A 16,841-nucleotide genomic window follows, 5' to 3' on the forward strand; every position below is an offset into this window, starting at 1 on the left:
GTTGTACAAGAGCCATGCTGCATCACCGGCCGACACATTACGTCTACAATACTACAAGCACCTGCCCATCCGTTCTTCAGTGCAGCCATGCCATGCTCGCGCTATTTGGATTATGCCCCTGTGCTCTCAGATGTCCAATAACTATGGACACAACCACATCTTTGGGTATCAAACAATCACCTCATACAGGCAAGTATCGTCTTTGTTAGGACTTCAGATCACTAACATAAAAAATATAAGATCTCGACATTTCAAGTTTTAAAGAAAAGGATACCTAGATTCTTCCAGCTAAAATCATGAGGCAACATAATATAGGACATAGTAGATATAGTACTCTAGCAGCATTTCTCAGTCCTGCTTCACTATCTTATGGAAAGTTTTGGTCTCATCTTCATCAGCCAGCTCCTTCAGAACTTCGTCATCGATTTCAGTCACATGGTTTCGCAATGGTTCGTCAACATAACGTCCAAAGAAGACCATTTTTGCAATCCAAGCTTTCCTCCTGTTGCTGTTGTATTTATCTTCCTCCCATGTACCAGATGCCACAAGAAGGTAGACATATACCATTCTCTCCTGCCCAGGCCGGAATGCCCTTGCTATCGCCTGCATTGTCTTTGAATGGTTCCACTCTGAATCCAGCATCACTAGTCTTGATGCACCGGTCAGACTAATACCCTCGGCACAGGCTGTTGTTGAAGCAATCAGCACCTTCCTCTTTCCCTTTCTGTCACCGTTGAATTTATCCATGACATCCGAGCGCACAGGGAGCTCTTGATCACCTTGCAACACAAGGACTTCCTCCCCAAGACACCATCCAAAAACAATCTCTATCAGCTTGACGAGAAAGTTTATTGGGGACACATTGTGACAAAATATCAGCACCCTCTCCCCTCTGAATGAGGACTTGTGCAGAAGATCAATCACAAATTTTGTTTTGCAACCAACAGCATACTTCTGCTTGTACTTCTCAACTCTAGCTACTTCTTCTGGGGTAAAGTAAGTGCTAGCACACTTGGTTGTTTTTATAAGACAAGGATGGATAGAAGCAATTGTGATGAGCAGCTCAACCTCCAGAGGATAACGGGCAGTGCCCGGTACGGGCATTGTTACTTTTGTGAGCACCTCTTCCTGTATGTCAGTGGGTTTCATGAAAAGGGTATACACACGTATCCCTGGAAGATTGTTCTCTTTTGTACCTTCAAATGAATCGATGAATCCACAAGTAAGCTTGTTTAACAAAGAGATGCCATCCACTCTGTCATGTATGCTACTAGACTCAATCTTTTGCCCCACTTTTTCCACAAAAATACGCCTTGCCAGTGCTTCTTGATGTTTACCAGTCCTGTTCCGTGTCTCCCTTTCCGCTTCTGGAACTAGCGCCGTCATAACATCACTGACAAAACGAGGTCTAGCCAAAGATAAGGTGTTGAAATACTCTTCGAAGTTGTTCTGGAAGACTGTACCCGACAAGAGAATTCTAAATTCAGTCTTCACCTTCATTAATAGCTTTCTCAACTTTGATTTGTTGCCTCTTGGGTTGTGCCCTTCATCGAGGATAAGTAGCCCAGGGTTGTTCACCAGAACTTTCGCCATGAACGCCCGATGCTGCAGTTTTGTGTCTTCTTTTGTAAGCGCTAAGAAAGAAGGATATGTCATGAGGAGAATGCTTGGATTCTCATGCCACTTGCGCAATTTATCCAGACTATCCATCATCCGCATCATTTTCCAGGATGGTTGGTGGAAGTTCTTCAAAATCGCGTGCATTTTTGAAGAGTCCCCATTGCTTTGCCTCTTCGGTTAGAGTAGTGGAGCACATGTAAAGGAAGCGAAATGCCCCATGTCTCAAACTCTCTCCTCCATGTATGGATTGCAGCTTTTGGAGTAAGCACCAATGGTCGGCTTCTTGGGTGAACTTTCAAGTAACTGACAAGAAATGAGATCAGCAACAGTGTTTTACCCGCTCCAGGAGTATGTGCAACCACACAGCCACCTCTACTCGCTGTTGAATCATCCATTTCTTCAAGCTGTAATGACCCTGCCAAGTTTTTCCATATAAATTCAAATGCTTTTCTTTGATGAGCATGTAGCTTTGGTTCAACATCAGTGATTGAAGCCCACACATTCCCAGATCCCTTAAATTTGGAGAATTCGGGTGCGCAGATCTCAAGAAAAGAAGAATCAAGCACATGTTCATCTTGAGAAAATTCACTCCATCCAGGCCTCTCATGGTCCTTACCAGCAAACTGCAAAGAATGAAAATATGAATCCGGTCAATAATAGGGTCTCTAGTGAAATAAAGGAGAAATATGCTAGTTTGATCTCTGTCTCGAAGCTACCATTGGTGGAAAGATATCCTTTGCCTCAGTGCACACAACGTTGCACAATCTGCAGGTTAGACCAAGCTGTTCATCCAGTATGCAGTCATGATGACAACGTTCTCCTCCTTTTCCTAAATCAGTATTGCTCTCATGAGTGGCTTCTGAATCTTGCATCTGGAAGTGCAAATTTGTTATTCTATAGCCACAAAAATAAAAGGTAGCAGATTCCCAGTAAAGGACATGAAGCAACTTATGGCAAGTATGATTGCCATGGAATCTAAGATATAATTCATTGATCTATAATCCTTATGGACCCTCCAAAAATTCATTTTGCTACAAGCCCGTCCAAATGATAAAAACCAATAAAATAAAATATTTCGATAGTGGAACATATTAAGAATTTTGCTTGTGATAGTTAAATTTGTGCAAGAGAATGTAAACTAGTTCCAAGTTCTAAACTTCCAATGATGGGGTCCAATTTTGTAATCCAGTTGAGTAAGTAAACAATAGATATCAAGGATATGTCAAGCAAAATACGGAGATTTATTATTACTGATTTAATCATTTTAAAAGCATTATTAGGAAAAAAACATAAGACCCAAAGCTTCACACATAGAGTAGTTAGAAATGCTGCATCCCTTTAATGTTTGTACTTGAGTGCCATGTTTGTTATCACTCTGCTATCTGAAATACTTTGATTTTGTACTTGAAGTTCGAACAATACCCAACAACTTACTAATAGGAGGATCGAACTCCCTTTTTTCTACTGAAAAATAGGATCAAATCCCTTACTGTCTATACCTCAAATTATGCAGCGTAGAATAAAGATATTCATAGACAAAAAGAGAAGCAACTCTTTGTATGTTTCCCAAACATAAGCTCCTTTCAGAAAACAACTAGGAAAGAAAATCATGCTTCACAGACCTGCTTTTGCTCAAGAAGTGCTAGTGAGGTCAATGCATAGTCCATTTGTTTCCACAGTTCTTCAAACTCATCCTTCTCCTCTTGACTATCAGTGGAAGACGGCCATGTAAAATCCCCTTCTTGGTATGCATGTCCGCTACAGTTCGTTATATGTACATCTAGCTTGAAATCAGAATCTCTCTCCATTTCACACTGGATATTTCCAATGCATTGGTCTATCATTTCCTTGTATTCTCTTTCGCGCATGTGTTTCTTTCTTTTTCTGCCCCTCTTTTGGCAGAATGCTGGTTCACTATTGCCACGTAAGATGTGAGATGAAGTAAATGGCTTCAATTGAAACGATAAAGGTGGACGACTGTACTTCTCCTTGTTCTTCGCGGGTGCATGTGGAATGTGAGAATCCGAGCTTCTTTGCTTGGCTGTACTCTTCTCTATTTCCACGGAGGTTGGTTTTTCCTTTACAGGAAAAGAGCATTTTGTTCTTTTCACTGGGTTCTTGCGCTGGCCTTCCATGGACCTTGGGTCTTCCTTGACCATGAAAGGCCCGGAAACTGTTTGCTTCACCGAAGGATTTCCTAGCACCTCTTCATCACTTGATTCTTCCTGAACTGGTGAATCCCAACTAAAATCACTCTGTGAATTTTTATTCTTGGTAGATGATGTGTTCCCCTCTTTCTTCTTGTTGCAGGTTCGATTGAAATTAGGTGCATCATAACTAGTAAAGCGGTCTGGCTGAGTTTTCATACGCTTTGAACGTCTCAAGTCCACATGCTCATACAAGACTTCAACATCTTGTGTACCATCCAATTCATCCATCACAGTGGTACACCTGTCTTCCGTGAGATTGTGTTTCTTAACCTGAGTGACTGGAACTGTTCTGATTCTTGGGCGTAAAGCCTCATCACGTGTTTTGAATGATATTATGTCCATGCTCTTGCCAAAACCTGGAGGTATGCTCATGGAATCATCACTATACAGCGCTTGATCTCCTTTGATAATTTGATAAATGATCTTGCCTTCTACCGCCTTGATGTTGAATTCCATTACCCTTAGTCTAGATAAAACTATCAGGTGTGCAACTTCTGCAGAAAATCTTGCACTTAACAACTTGCTTCTATTCTGATGGAGGCAATCCTCTGCCGAACGCCATTGCATGCTGCCATCCTGCAGCTCCCCAGAATGGAGCTTTTGCAAGATGAAAACATCACCTAGTGTCACTATGGACATTGTACCAGTTATCACTTTACCTTTACTGCCAGGGCACTGATCTTTGTAGAAACTAACAGTAGACAAGCAGAGGCACTGGTCTGTGTGATGTTTTTTATTGATTTTGATGAGCCTTGCATCACGATACAATGGTACCTGTGCTCATAAGAGAACAAAAGGAACCTGTGAGATGATGCCATACATGTGGAAGATGTAACAAAGTGAAACTCAAAAATTATAAAAATAAATAGTTAAATGCCATACACAAGATTTCCTTTCTCCACTGGCACTTGCTTGCTTTACACAGACATCAGCACCTGGCCTGAGAATATGTGAGCAATCTAAGCAAGTTGCCTTTCTGGAATGTAAGCGCAGATAGTCCCCATCAATATTATGCTCGACAGTGGATCCAGAGTGGACAAATTTCACAAAGAGACCACCATTCTGTATCCTTATAGAATTAACTGCATGCCATGATCCGTTATGAAATGCCTCGAATGCTGTAAGCAAAGTATGAACAGTAAGTTTTGTCCTATATTTCTCAGCAATGTTTGAAAGATATTAACAATGCTGGCACAGCGAAAGCAGCAGCTGAAATGTAAGTTTTGTATGAATTGTAAGTTTTGTCCTATATTGGTCAGCTGCTGAAATATGTGACTTACGAACTGAACCGATGGGATGGTTACGGTGGCTTGTGGATCCCTTGATCATCTTGTCAGCAATATTACTTGAACCGCACGATCACAAACTGAAGTGCCTGTTAAGCAGAATATAGACAGAAGGTACATTTTATAACAAAACGAAGTTCTTAGACGGTTACTACGTAGTATATCCAGAAGGCAATGCATCTTGGTTTACTGATGGCAGTACACATGAGAAAATGCATAAGCAGCTGACTTAATGTTTTGCCCTATGCAGACAGATTCTACAGGTACAAGATATACTACATCAAGGTAAAAATCAACAGCGCGGTTGAATAGAAAACTGCGGCAAGGCCGACCGCACAAGAGTCGTGCCTATGCTAGTAACAAAATCGATGCATCTGTGTGCAGAATATTATAATGATAATAAGACATTCAAGAGATAGAATGACTGTAACTAAGCACTTCCTGGTCGGCGAAAATTCCTCTCCCACAGCCGATTACTGTTCTAAGCACCTCCTCTCCTTATTCAGCAGAAGCGGAACATTTTGTGACATAGGATTCGGTATGGTCACTCATGAGGAATGGAGAAGAACAGGAAAACCCAAGTCCATTCCTAGAACGAGATTGCAGATAGTCCCCATATTGTATATGCACCTAAACCAGAAAGGTAAATAGAGGCACCTTACCAATCCAATGTCCGGATGGAGACAGAACGGCGGGTCGGCGGCGGACGGGCAGAGGAGGAGGATGGAGATGCCGTGAACAGTGACGAAGAAGGGGAGGAAGAAAGATTGCGGAGGAAGGGAAGCGGACTGCAACAGCAACAAATGGCCTCGTTTTGGGGGATTTTTTAAAAAATTTTAACTTTTTCTTAAAGATATATTTTAAAAAAAAACTCCCAACTATATTTGCGCGGTGGGACGTTTTTGTCACGCCGTAGACCATGGCTGCCGCGCTACATACAATGGTGCGGTAGCGCAGTGCTGACTTGGCGGCGCGCTTGACGCGCCAGACCGCCTACCGCCACGCGACGCCCTTCCTCCTCCTTCCTTCCTCTTTCAGCCAGACCCAAGCAGCACCTCCAACTCGCCGCCCGCCGCCTACCCCTGAAATCCCCTCCAAATACGGCGATTTTTGGTGGGAAAATTGGGGGGAATCAATCCCCTCGTTCTTGGGAAGATATTCCCCACTTTTTTTTCTTGTTTTACCGTACCATTTGCTAGATCGGTGGATGTTTAGGTGACCTAGGTTTTAGGATATTGTTTCGAATTTTTGATGAAATTTAATGTTGTTATATAGTAGTGGATGTTTAGTTCATACACAGTAGACTCTCTGCCCGCGATTTTGACGTGTAGAACTTTTTGCATGCTTAGATTTATCTATTTATTGATCCATTTGTATAGTGTACATGGTATTGGTAGGTTTATTTGTGCAATATGTCAAATTGATGTCCAATTAATATGTCCAATATATTTATTTTGTAATATACTTACTATAGTTGGTATGGTAAAGTGTTTGTATTTTGTAGATGGATCGTTTAGTTCATTTTTGTCACTTGTTGTGTAAGTGCGATGACGGCGATCGGGTTAGAATACAAGCGGCGTATGGGATAGATGCAGTACCCGGACGAGTCCGATGCGGATGCTCCCGTACCTCCAGCCCTTCTGGTACCAGATCGTAGATGTGGCGTGCCAGCCGAGGTGAAACAATCAAGGCACCTAAAGACCGCCGAAAGAGCCTTCTATGTTTGCAAGTGGAAGTTTGATCCTATGCTTGCCGCACCTTGTTATTTCTTTCGGTGGATAGATGGACCCGACAAATATGATCCTAGGATCCGCCTATTCCCATACTATAGCATGCAGCTTAAACTATACCATCAGTTTAGGCGTTGGGTTCCTCCTCCAGCAAACCCACCTATAATGACCAAGGAGGAGAAGCAGGAGGCTGCCTGTAGGCGTGTGAGGGATCCTCCCATATGCAAGTGTGGAGTTGCTGCTAAACTTATGCATCGTAACTTAGAGGTTCTATCTAAGTTCACTCCATTCTTTCGATGCTCGCTAACTACCCATGTAAGTTTAGTAGGAAAATGTTAGGATCATGTGTAGGAAGCAGTGATAGTTTTTTGATATGCACCGTGTAATCTTGTCATTATTTTTATGCAGGATGGATGGTCGCTATGTGATTTCAGTGAGTATATCTATGGGCCTAAGCCGATGTGGCCAACGAAGGAGCAAGTGCGGGAGTTCGAGACTGGAAAGGCACCATGACCATGTGAGTCCTCTCCTAGTGATAGATGCAAGTGTGGTATATTGGCAACACAAGGTGTGCTGCCTTCTAAGCTTGGATATGGTTCGTTCTATGGCAATGCACATGGCGACTATTGGGTGAGTAACTAGTCATCTTTTTTGTTGATCGTTTATGCCATTACATGTGAAATGTGTATCTATTGTTACATATGAACATCTTGTTGCAGGAGGGAAGGACATGTGATTGGAAAGACTTTTCTGGTCGTCATGATTTATTGTTAAAGTTGGGTCGTACATCGGAACCATGGAAGTCAAGAGAAACACAAGATCTGAGAGAAAAGATTAGGGACAAGTATGATGTGCCTATACCTAACAGTGACTTGCTATGGGGAAAAATATACCAAGTAATTCCCAAAATGCCCCTCATTCTTTCCTTTTCCAATTCCTTAGGAATTGATTGGTGTATTGTTATATTGATTGTTATTCTATGTAATTTTATAGCCAGTAAACAACCAAGCTCTGCCCCGAAGCTAAGGATCCAGAAGGCATGAAGCCAAGAACCCTAGTCGCCCTAGGAAATGTTAAGGATCTTAAATGAAGGGAAGTCCCGACTCTTAGCTCATGTTTTATCGTATTGAGTGTGAGAGTTAATAATATTACCAACCTAATACAGATTGCATTGTTTTATTCTTGAGAACTATTTCTTTAAAAATACGTGATTAATCCTTTTTGCTATTGAAATGCCACATGCCATATAACCCTAGGAAACTACATTTTCATAAGCCATCCCATACTAAATGTTAGGCCAGTCGAGTCACGCCCCATAAAGGGGAATGAAACACCTGTTGGATCCTCTATGGAGAGGATCTAACAAAATATCATTTTATATTAAACAAGATGCTTAGGAAGGGTTTTCTCGTTGGGAAACCGTGAGTTAAAAGATGAAATAATAGTAATGACAACCCCTAGGGTGTGTTTTGGACTTGGGAGTAAGGGGACGGCCTCAGTGGAGGATACTTCATCCCAAAGCTTACTCCGGTCATACAAGGACCGGTTCGTTGGGCGAGTCTTTTTTGTGAAACGTACAACCATATATGCAAAAAAGGTACAGCCTTCGGGAGTGCCTGTATATGTGAGGCCTTGGTTCAAACTCCGTTAGCTGAATCTAGTCATCCATCCCAAGGGGCCAAGGCGGGCAATGGATATGCTGGAGTAGGATCTTCACAAAGTCCCAAGTCCAGTCGGCATGGGTTGGCTGTTTGGAGGGTTGGAGACCCTGAGGATCGGAGGCCCTGTTTATATATTTGTGCACATTTTTCGGGAAAGGATTTGCAAGGAGGATGTTAGTGGCTCCTGTTTAGACCCCAGTATATCCATGGATGGACCTAGGGAATGCTGTTCAGAGATGGAAACGGACGGGTATGGATCTCGTAGGTCAGTACCACCTTTTCGCGAGGGTGAGGACTGATTGGACGTATGGGGAAAGTGTACACCTCTGCGCAGAGTATAATCTATTCGAATAGTCGAGGCTCACGGTCATGAGCTCACTAAGTTAAAGCTCCCATGATTACCTCTAAAACTCTTTGGGTGGGAATTAGTGCTTTGAAAATGACGGATGGGCCAGATTCCAGGGTTAAAACCTAGGGACGGGTAGGGGAGGTAGTTTTTCCCCTCCAGGACCACAACTTCCGTTTAATAACACACTAATACGCTTTTTAGAGTCTTTACAAAACTCACCTTTCTTAATCCACTTTGCATATGTGAGATGCTTTAGGTAGGTTTTGCCTCTCAACCATACTCCTTGTCCACCTCCCAAAATGCATATAATTACTTAGTACTTGTTGCGATTTGCTGAGTACCAACCATAAGTGTACTCAACCTTGCTTTCATTGTACATGGATAGGACTTCAGAGGTGTTATAAACCATCTTGTTAGTGGATGGGCACCTAAGGTGAAAATCTTTTCTTATTAACTTATACGCCTTTTATTGCTTAAAATACTGATGAGATGATGACTGTATTAGCCTACTGATCCAGGGACTAATACAGGTGATCAACGGGACCCCACAGCTGCCACTGGGGTTAGTGGCGGAATCTCAAAATACAATCTAGTCATGAGTGGACCATCTTCTTTTACTAGTACAGTACTTCCTCTGTCCCAAATTATAAATTATATTTTAATATACATCTAAATATATACTTGTGTCTAGGTGTATAATAAAACATATGAACGTAACAATTAACAATGGCACCAGACCAGCTATTCATTTCATTTCTTCAGTCTTCTTCAGTGTATCTGTGTTCAAATGTGTGTATATGCCCTAGTGCAAACTTTGGTACTGGGTAATCTACAAAATTGTTGTAGTTAAAATTGTTATATAGGATCGTTTCAAAAAAATTGTTATATAGGAGTACTTATAGAATTTTCTTTCATGGAGAATACAGTTGTTGTTAAAATAGTTATAGGAGTACATATAGAATTTTCTTTCAAAGAGAATAATTGTCTGAGTAAGACGTGAGACGGGTGCTCGGTGAATGTCTAAGTGGATCTATACACATGCTGCCACCGATTTTGTTGAGTCTTGAAGCCAATATCCCTCTATATCGGCTCTTCGTCACTGCTCCTTGTGACGTACAGATGTCAAGATTCTACCCATCATATATCTGATTTTCGCATGTATGAATGGTAGCTTGTCATGAATTTTACTATAATTTTGGTGTACACTCATGGTATGTTCTTGTCATGAAAAATTTAATTGGGGAATTGCAAATCGGTGGTCATTTCACTAATGTTTGAGCAATACTAGATATTTGTTACTGCAGTATACTTTAGAATCTTATCATGGAAAAAAGTATTAAAAACAAAACAGAGTATTAGTGAAATGTCATATGCACAAGGAAGCCCAACCCAACAGGGTAGAGCACCCAATTTAGCCACCATCCTTTCGTTCAGGAATTAGAACCCAACTAGCTAGCGAAACGATTTCACAAATAAATTTGATTCATCATAGAAATGTTTCCATAGAATTCTGAAACACTTCCAGGGTCAGTTTGAACCTAGAGCTACCAAATTGTCCCTCCTTCATTTTAGGGAAAATTGGATTCATACCATCAAAAGATCTAGACTTTGGAAAAATACCATCAAAAGATTCAGCTTTGGAAAAAGAGCATTGAAAGGTTACTCCGTTATTGATTTCTACCATTCACGTGAGCTCACCGTTAGTGGCTGTAAAACAAGAGCTTCAGGCCTCACCTGCTGCCTCCCTCTCCCTATGACACCTGGGCCCCACTCGTCATCCCTAACCTCCAGCAGGCGCGGCAAGACCCCATGAAGCCTCTCGCGCGGCCGTCGAACACTCCCCCCCTCCTTGTCGAAGTTCCACGCTGGTTGAATAGAGCTTGGGGTCCACTACAGCGCGGCACAGGCCGGCAGCCTTCACCTGCTCCACCTGCGCCGGCACCCGCGCCAGGACACACAGCGGCATCGCAGCCGCTCAGTATTGGCTTTGTTGAAAGGAAAATCTATCAGGTTTCGTTATACTACATTTGCTTCTCTGCTATAATTTTTTTTCTCCATGCGCAAATAGAGACACCAAGATCCAGGTGCATACTGGCCGGTTTTTAATGCAGATTGACAGGGGCGGAGCTAGACCTTTTTACTGTTGTCAGCTGACAACAATGATCTGTTGCAAAATCAATAGAAAATTAGTGTAATGCAGTGCTTACCACCTATGGTGCTGACACCGGTATCTAAGGGCAAACACTCTGGGTGCTGTTACATCGGATGTTTGATGCTAATTAAGCCTATTAAACATAGGCTAATTACAAAACTAATTACACAGATGGAGTGTAATTTGCGAGACGAATCTATTAAGCCTAATTAGTCCATGATTTGACAGACGAATCTATTAAGCCTAATTAGTCCATGATTTGACAATGTGGTGCTACAGTAACCATTTGCTAATGATAGATTAATTAGCTTAATAGATTCGTCTCGCGAATTAGACTCCATCTGTACAATTAGTTTTATAATTAGCTCATGTTTAGTTCTCCTAATTAGCATCCGAACATCCGATGTGACACTGTTAAAGTTTAGCACCTCGTATCCAAACACCCACTAATGCAGCTTGACACCAGTGACCCCATGAGCTGGCTCCGCCCCCGCAGTTTGATGTTTCTGAAGTGCTCTAGGCAATATTTAAATTGTTCAGCGGTTCCCACGACGGTGAGGTCCCGTTTGATTTACCCTGTTTATTTTTAGCACCTGTCACATCAAATGTTTAGATACTAATTAGAATTATTAAATGTAGATTATTTAAAAAACCATTACATAAGTGGAGGCTAAACGGCGAGACGAATCTATTAAGCCTAATTAGTCCATGATTTGACAATGTGTTGCTACAGTAAACATTTGCTAATGATGAATTAATTAGGCTTAATAGATTCATCTCGTCGTTTAGCCTCCATCTGTATAATAGGTTTTGTAAATAGTCTACGTTTAATACTCCTAATTAGTATCTAAATATATACGTGCTAAAAATAAGTGAAGCAACCAAACGTCCCAGCGGCCTCGGCGCTAGGAACAAGGCAGCATCGCACGCGCTCACAGCACGTCCGGCGCCCCCGAGCCCACCTGCGCACGCGTCGCCGTCGTCGAGTCCCCTAAGTTCTCGAAGTCCAGCAGCTCGGCTAGGTGGTCGCCGATGGCGTCGATATCAGTTCAGCCATGGCGGCGGCAAACAAGACTGAGACCAAGCGGTTGTTTAACGTGGAGTTGACGAGAATGGTAGAAATCAGTAACGGAGTATCTTTCGATGCTATTTTTCCAAATCTGAATCTTTTGACGATGTTTTTCTAAAGTCTGAATCTTTTAATAGCATGGATCTAATTTTCCCTTCATTTTACATCTTAACAACAATCAATATTCAGACCGTTAGATCCTAATGTGTGGTTCGAATTTGTCAAAAATTGACCTAACCGTAACCTAACTAACCACACTCCCAATGCATGTGCAACCACACAGCAGCGCACTGCTCCCCAGCATAAGCCTTCCTCACTCCCTCCAATAAAAAAAAAGATATAACATTATGGGCATATCCCATACCATGTTCATGGGCAATTTAAGTTGGGTACGAACCATGACCCTAGCTAGGTGTTAAGCTTTCAATAAAGCTGGGCGTAATGCCTTTGGTCGAAATGACCCTAGCTAGGTCATATTTGATTTTCGTTAATAATGAAAATCTATATCTATATCTATATCTAATATTAAAGCAAGTAAAGCTTCTGCTAGGATTTTTGGTACGTCATTGACCGAGTCAAAGGCGTGGAATCGGGCGCTGGTGTTGAAAGCCAGGGGAAAACCGGCATATACGCGTAAACCTAGCATGGAAAACAAGAAAACCGGCACCCTGCAAGCGGATCGGGAAGAACCGAAGCTGGAAAAGCTCCCCACCTGCCCGCAAACTGGGAAAACCGCAGCTGGAAAAAAAAACTACGTAAAACATAAACCTTAAAAAATTACAGTACATGGGAAAAGAATCAAACCCTAACCCACCAGGTAGCAAAGAAGCAGTTCAACCGCTTCAGCTTAATTTCGTTTGTGAGTTGGAAACACAGTCTTGCTTATTATGAACCGCATAGACCGCAGCCATTATCACCTGCCATGTGGCATTGTTTATAAGTATATTCCTTTTGATATTATGGTAAAAGGATATCCTGCAAAGATCATACACGTATGCATGCATAAGGTCGATAGTTTTAAATTTATAGCTATCTATTTAATTTTCGAGCTATTTGTTGCTTGAGAAGAACATGACATTTATGAGGAGCCCAATATGTGCTAGAGTAGAAAAGTTGCATGGAGCAATAAAAGTTATCACATATTGAGCAAGGGCGGTGTAGAGTGGCTGCACACTAGCTATTTGCACTGAGAAACGAATCCAAATACAATTGAAAATATGGTCACGTTATGGTTGTACGGTTGTACCATACCTATTTATTTTTCTCTAGCAAATCTTTTGCTTAAATAAAAAAGGTAGAAATTTAATGAGTATTTTAGTTGAAGGAAATATAATAAACTAAAATTTTGTTGGTATTTCTAGCAAACATGTAGACATCCAACAAGTATAATAAATTTTAGTGGTAGAAATAAAAAATACAACTGATTTTTGACCGTAGCAACGTACGGGCACTTTGCTACTATACTTAATACTTAATGAGACTAACAATTTTTGTGCCAAGATTTACAAGGTTAGCTCTAATGGATGCAATAAGAGAGAAGCCACCAAAGTCAAAACATAAAGAGGAAGAATTGAACTTTTTCCACAAACTTTGATGTGATTGGCATATATTTCTGAATAATCATATAGAGATCTTCACAACATTTCTATGGCTTGTTCATGGTGTTTAATGGCTTGTTCGAAGATGTGCACGTCGGATCGTTTGGTGCTTGTAATGTTCCACACGCCAAATTGTCCAGCGTATAACAAAAAAGTAACCATTGGAGCAACGTCTATTTTTAGCGATTGGGGTTGTCTATACCCCTCACTCAAGCCTTTCAATGCTTTTTTGAGTCCAAAGAAAGGTGCATAGACTTGAAAAGACTAGCTATCATACCACCATAGTGCTGCTAGGGGTGTTTGGGAGGAGGGGGCTAAATTTTAGCTCCCGTCACATCGAATGTTTGGACACTAATTAGGAGTATTAAACCTAGACTAATTACAAAACTAATTACATAATCTCTAGGCTAAATCGCGAGACGAATCTATTAAGCCTAATTAGTCCATGATTTGACAATGTGGTGCTATAGTAACCATTCACTAATGATGGATTAATTAGGCTTAACAGATTCGTCTCGCGATTTAGCCTAGGGGTTCTGCAATTAGTTTTGTAATTAGCTTATGTTTAGTCCTCCTAATTAGTATCCGAAGATGTGACAGGACTAAAGTTTAACCCCAGGTTTCCAAACGCCCAGAAAAGTGACAACTGATAATACTGTATAATATAGTGAGAGAGAGAGAGTGGGGGAGGTGTTTCTAGCTACCTGATGAGGGAAAGAAGTGAATGAAGATGCCCCTGGAGCCTAGGGATCTTTGTGGCTCACCGGCACCTTGGGCCTTGGCAAACGCAAGTTGTATGGTAACGGTTGGGATTATGCATGAAGGCTTTATTTTTCCCCGTCGCCTCCACGCCGCACTTGGTCGCAACAGGAGAGAAGGGGCGGCGATATGACATAGGAGCGTGAGCCGCGGCCGGCGTCGTCGAGACGATGGAATTGTTCTATCCCCTCATTACGATACATAGGAGTAGGTTGGGAACAGCCGTTGTACGTGTCCTTAGCTGAACGCCAGTGCTTATTACATCACATCAACAATGGCGAATGACATGCTAGTGCACAGTTACCAATTATCAAGCCATCGCTAAGACAGAGGGTTGAAATATTCACAAAGAGCTGCAACAGCATTGTACAGGCAAGCCAGGGAAGCGCAGAAATCAAGTTGCGCAAAAGAGATCGATCATCGTCGCTGCGGCTCCTGCCTGAACGCACGGGCCTGGTCGCCTGGTTGAGCAACCGCCTTCCCTCATTGCTGCGCGTTGCGCACCTCCACCGCGCACTGCGACTGGAAGAAGGACACGAGGGACGCCGGCTCCGCAACCGGCGTCGCAAGCGCCGGGTGCCGCCATCCCCCGCCGCCCGCAGGCGCCGGCACGGGCGGCCTGGGGGAGGGGGACGCGTCGTGCGCCTGGCGCTCCCCGCTGCCGCCGTGCCGGGCGGCGCCACGGTGATGCTGCAGCTGCTGCTCCCCGCCGCTCTTCTCCTCGGCCTGGTCAGCTCCCCCCTCCCTCCAGGCGGCCCCCGCCTGGTCCGCCTCCCACACCGGCATCGTGGGCGTCATGACGAGCGGCGACAGGAGCGGGATCGCCGCCCTCCCGTCGCCCCACGCCCCCGCCCCCGGCGCGGCCCCCGCACCAGCAGCACCCTGCTCCAGCTGCAAGGACGCCGGCGCGTGCTTCTGGAGCCTGCTCGGCGGCCGCTTCTTGGAGACGGACGCGCTCGCGCTCCGCACCGGCTCGCCTGAGCCGGATACCTTCATCTCCATCGATCCGCAGCCGGATGGATTGCCGCGAGCGATCCCCTCCTATCTCTATCGGTCGCGCTCTGGTCGATCGGTCCTGCCGGCCGGCTTGTGCGTGAAGGGCTTGGCTACTTTCCGTGCATGCGGGGCGCGTGGATGGCTATAAAGAGCGGCGCGCTGGCGAGTGGGCGGCCGGGTCTGGAGGAGACGCGGTGCGGCGTGGACGGTGGGGAGCGAACGGTGCGGCGGTTCCCTTGTTTAGCGTGTAACGCTCGCTCCCTTTCCGCAACCGTTTCCGAGCGAGAGGCCAGCGGGCAGCGGGCGGGGCGGTCAGTTCTGCGGCTCTGATCCGATTGGGATCGGAGATCTTCTTGGGATGTGTGACTGCGGACTGGATTTGTCCCCTGGCCGAGATGCCAAACATGTCATCTGTCACGTCACGTGCCGACGGCGTGGAAAGTTTTGGACGTCAAAACTTGGCCGAATTAGAAATTGTTGGGATTGTACGACCGATGAGTGATAAGCGTTGGTTCACGGCAACTGGGGGGAAGTGCAATATGGAGTAGATTGCAGGGCAAGGTGGATTATGTTAATCGATACAAGTGCCAAACTGCCAATGCTTTATTCAATTTCTTCACCGATACTTTAACACGTCGTTTTCCTTCCGAAAGTAGTTTTGCGCCCTCGACACCAACTCCATAGAACTTGGGAACGCGTCTGTTAGTGAGCCAATGCGTCGTCAATGTCGTGTCGATGAACAAGAAAGTTAGAGAGTTAAATTAGGTACATGTCCTCCTCCATCCTAGTTCTACTGGGCGCCCACGCGCGCCGACCGCGTCGGCGTCGTCTGCGCCGGCATCTTCCGCTCCGACGGCGTCCCCAGCGACGACGTGGCCAGGCTCGTCGATGCCTTCCCCGGCCAGCCCATCGGTACACTGCATCTAGCGTGCGTTACGAACTTCTTGACGGCATTTTTATCCGCGTTGGGTACTAATTCAGGTGGCTGTGCGCGCGTGCAGATTTCTTTGGCGCGTTGAGGGCAAAGGGTCTACGACGATGACGTCAGGAAGTGGGTTGCGGTGTGGAACTGTGGACGTAACGTCGGGCGGAAGCTCGTGAACTCGACCGAAGGGTTGCCTGTGTTCCAGCCGGCGATGGCGACTCTGAGGAAGCTGATGGAGTAGGGCAGGTTGCTGGTTGTGGACGAGCAGGAGAACGTCAAGAGGGTGCAGCTGGCGCCTGGCGGACAAGTACCTGCGCGACAGCGTGAGGCTGCCCTTGGGAGATGCATGCCAACGCTGAATGAAGAAGGCAAGAACATAGTAGTGAGGGCAGTCCCAATGGAACATTGATGATAGTTTCTATCCCTCTTAATTATCATGCCAACTAAGCAATTTGCTGATGTGGCAGTAGATTTATTATGGAGAGA

The 16,841-nt window shown here is 44.2% G+C and overlaps 2 protein-coding genes across 2 annotated transcripts; both read right to left on the minus strand.

Annotated features, from left to right (window-relative positions):
• Positions 1-189: 189 nt before the first annotated feature.
• Positions 190-5,865, minus strand: LOC101761631 (SNF2 domain-containing protein CLASSY 1-like). Its single transcript, XM_022822950.1, is given in 6 exon segments — positions 190-1,769; positions 1,772-2,243; positions 2,337-2,492; positions 3,243-4,604; positions 4,713-4,948; positions 5,111-5,865. Coding segments are annotated over 6 exon segments (3,696 nt in total). The 5' UTR covers positions 5,160-5,865; the 3' UTR covers positions 190-348.
• An 8,844-nt stretch (positions 5,866-14,709) lies between these two features.
• LOC101768933 (protein phosphatase 1 regulatory subunit 3F) lies at positions 14,710-15,974 on the minus strand. The gene has a single exon (XM_004984874.4). It carries the CDS (start codon positions 15,434-15,436, stop codon positions 14,918-14,920), a length of 519 nt encoding a protein of 172 aa, XP_004984931.1. The 5' UTR covers positions 15,437-15,974; the 3' UTR covers positions 14,710-14,917.
• Between the last annotated feature and the right edge of the window lie 867 nt (positions 15,975-16,841).

The sequence above is a fragment of the Setaria italica genome, chromosome IX (assembly GCF_000263155.2).
Source record: "Setaria italica strain Yugu1 chromosome IX, Setaria_italica_v2.0, whole genome shotgun sequence".
Classification (NCBI taxonomy): domain Eukaryota; kingdom Viridiplantae; phylum Streptophyta; class Magnoliopsida; order Poales; family Poaceae; genus Setaria; species Setaria italica.

Coding starts and splice junctions, on each gene's coding strand:
- LOC101768933 (XM_004984874.4), bottom strand. CDS start 15,436: ATGGAGATGAAGGTATCCGGCTCAGGCGAGCCGGTGCGGAGCGCGAGC.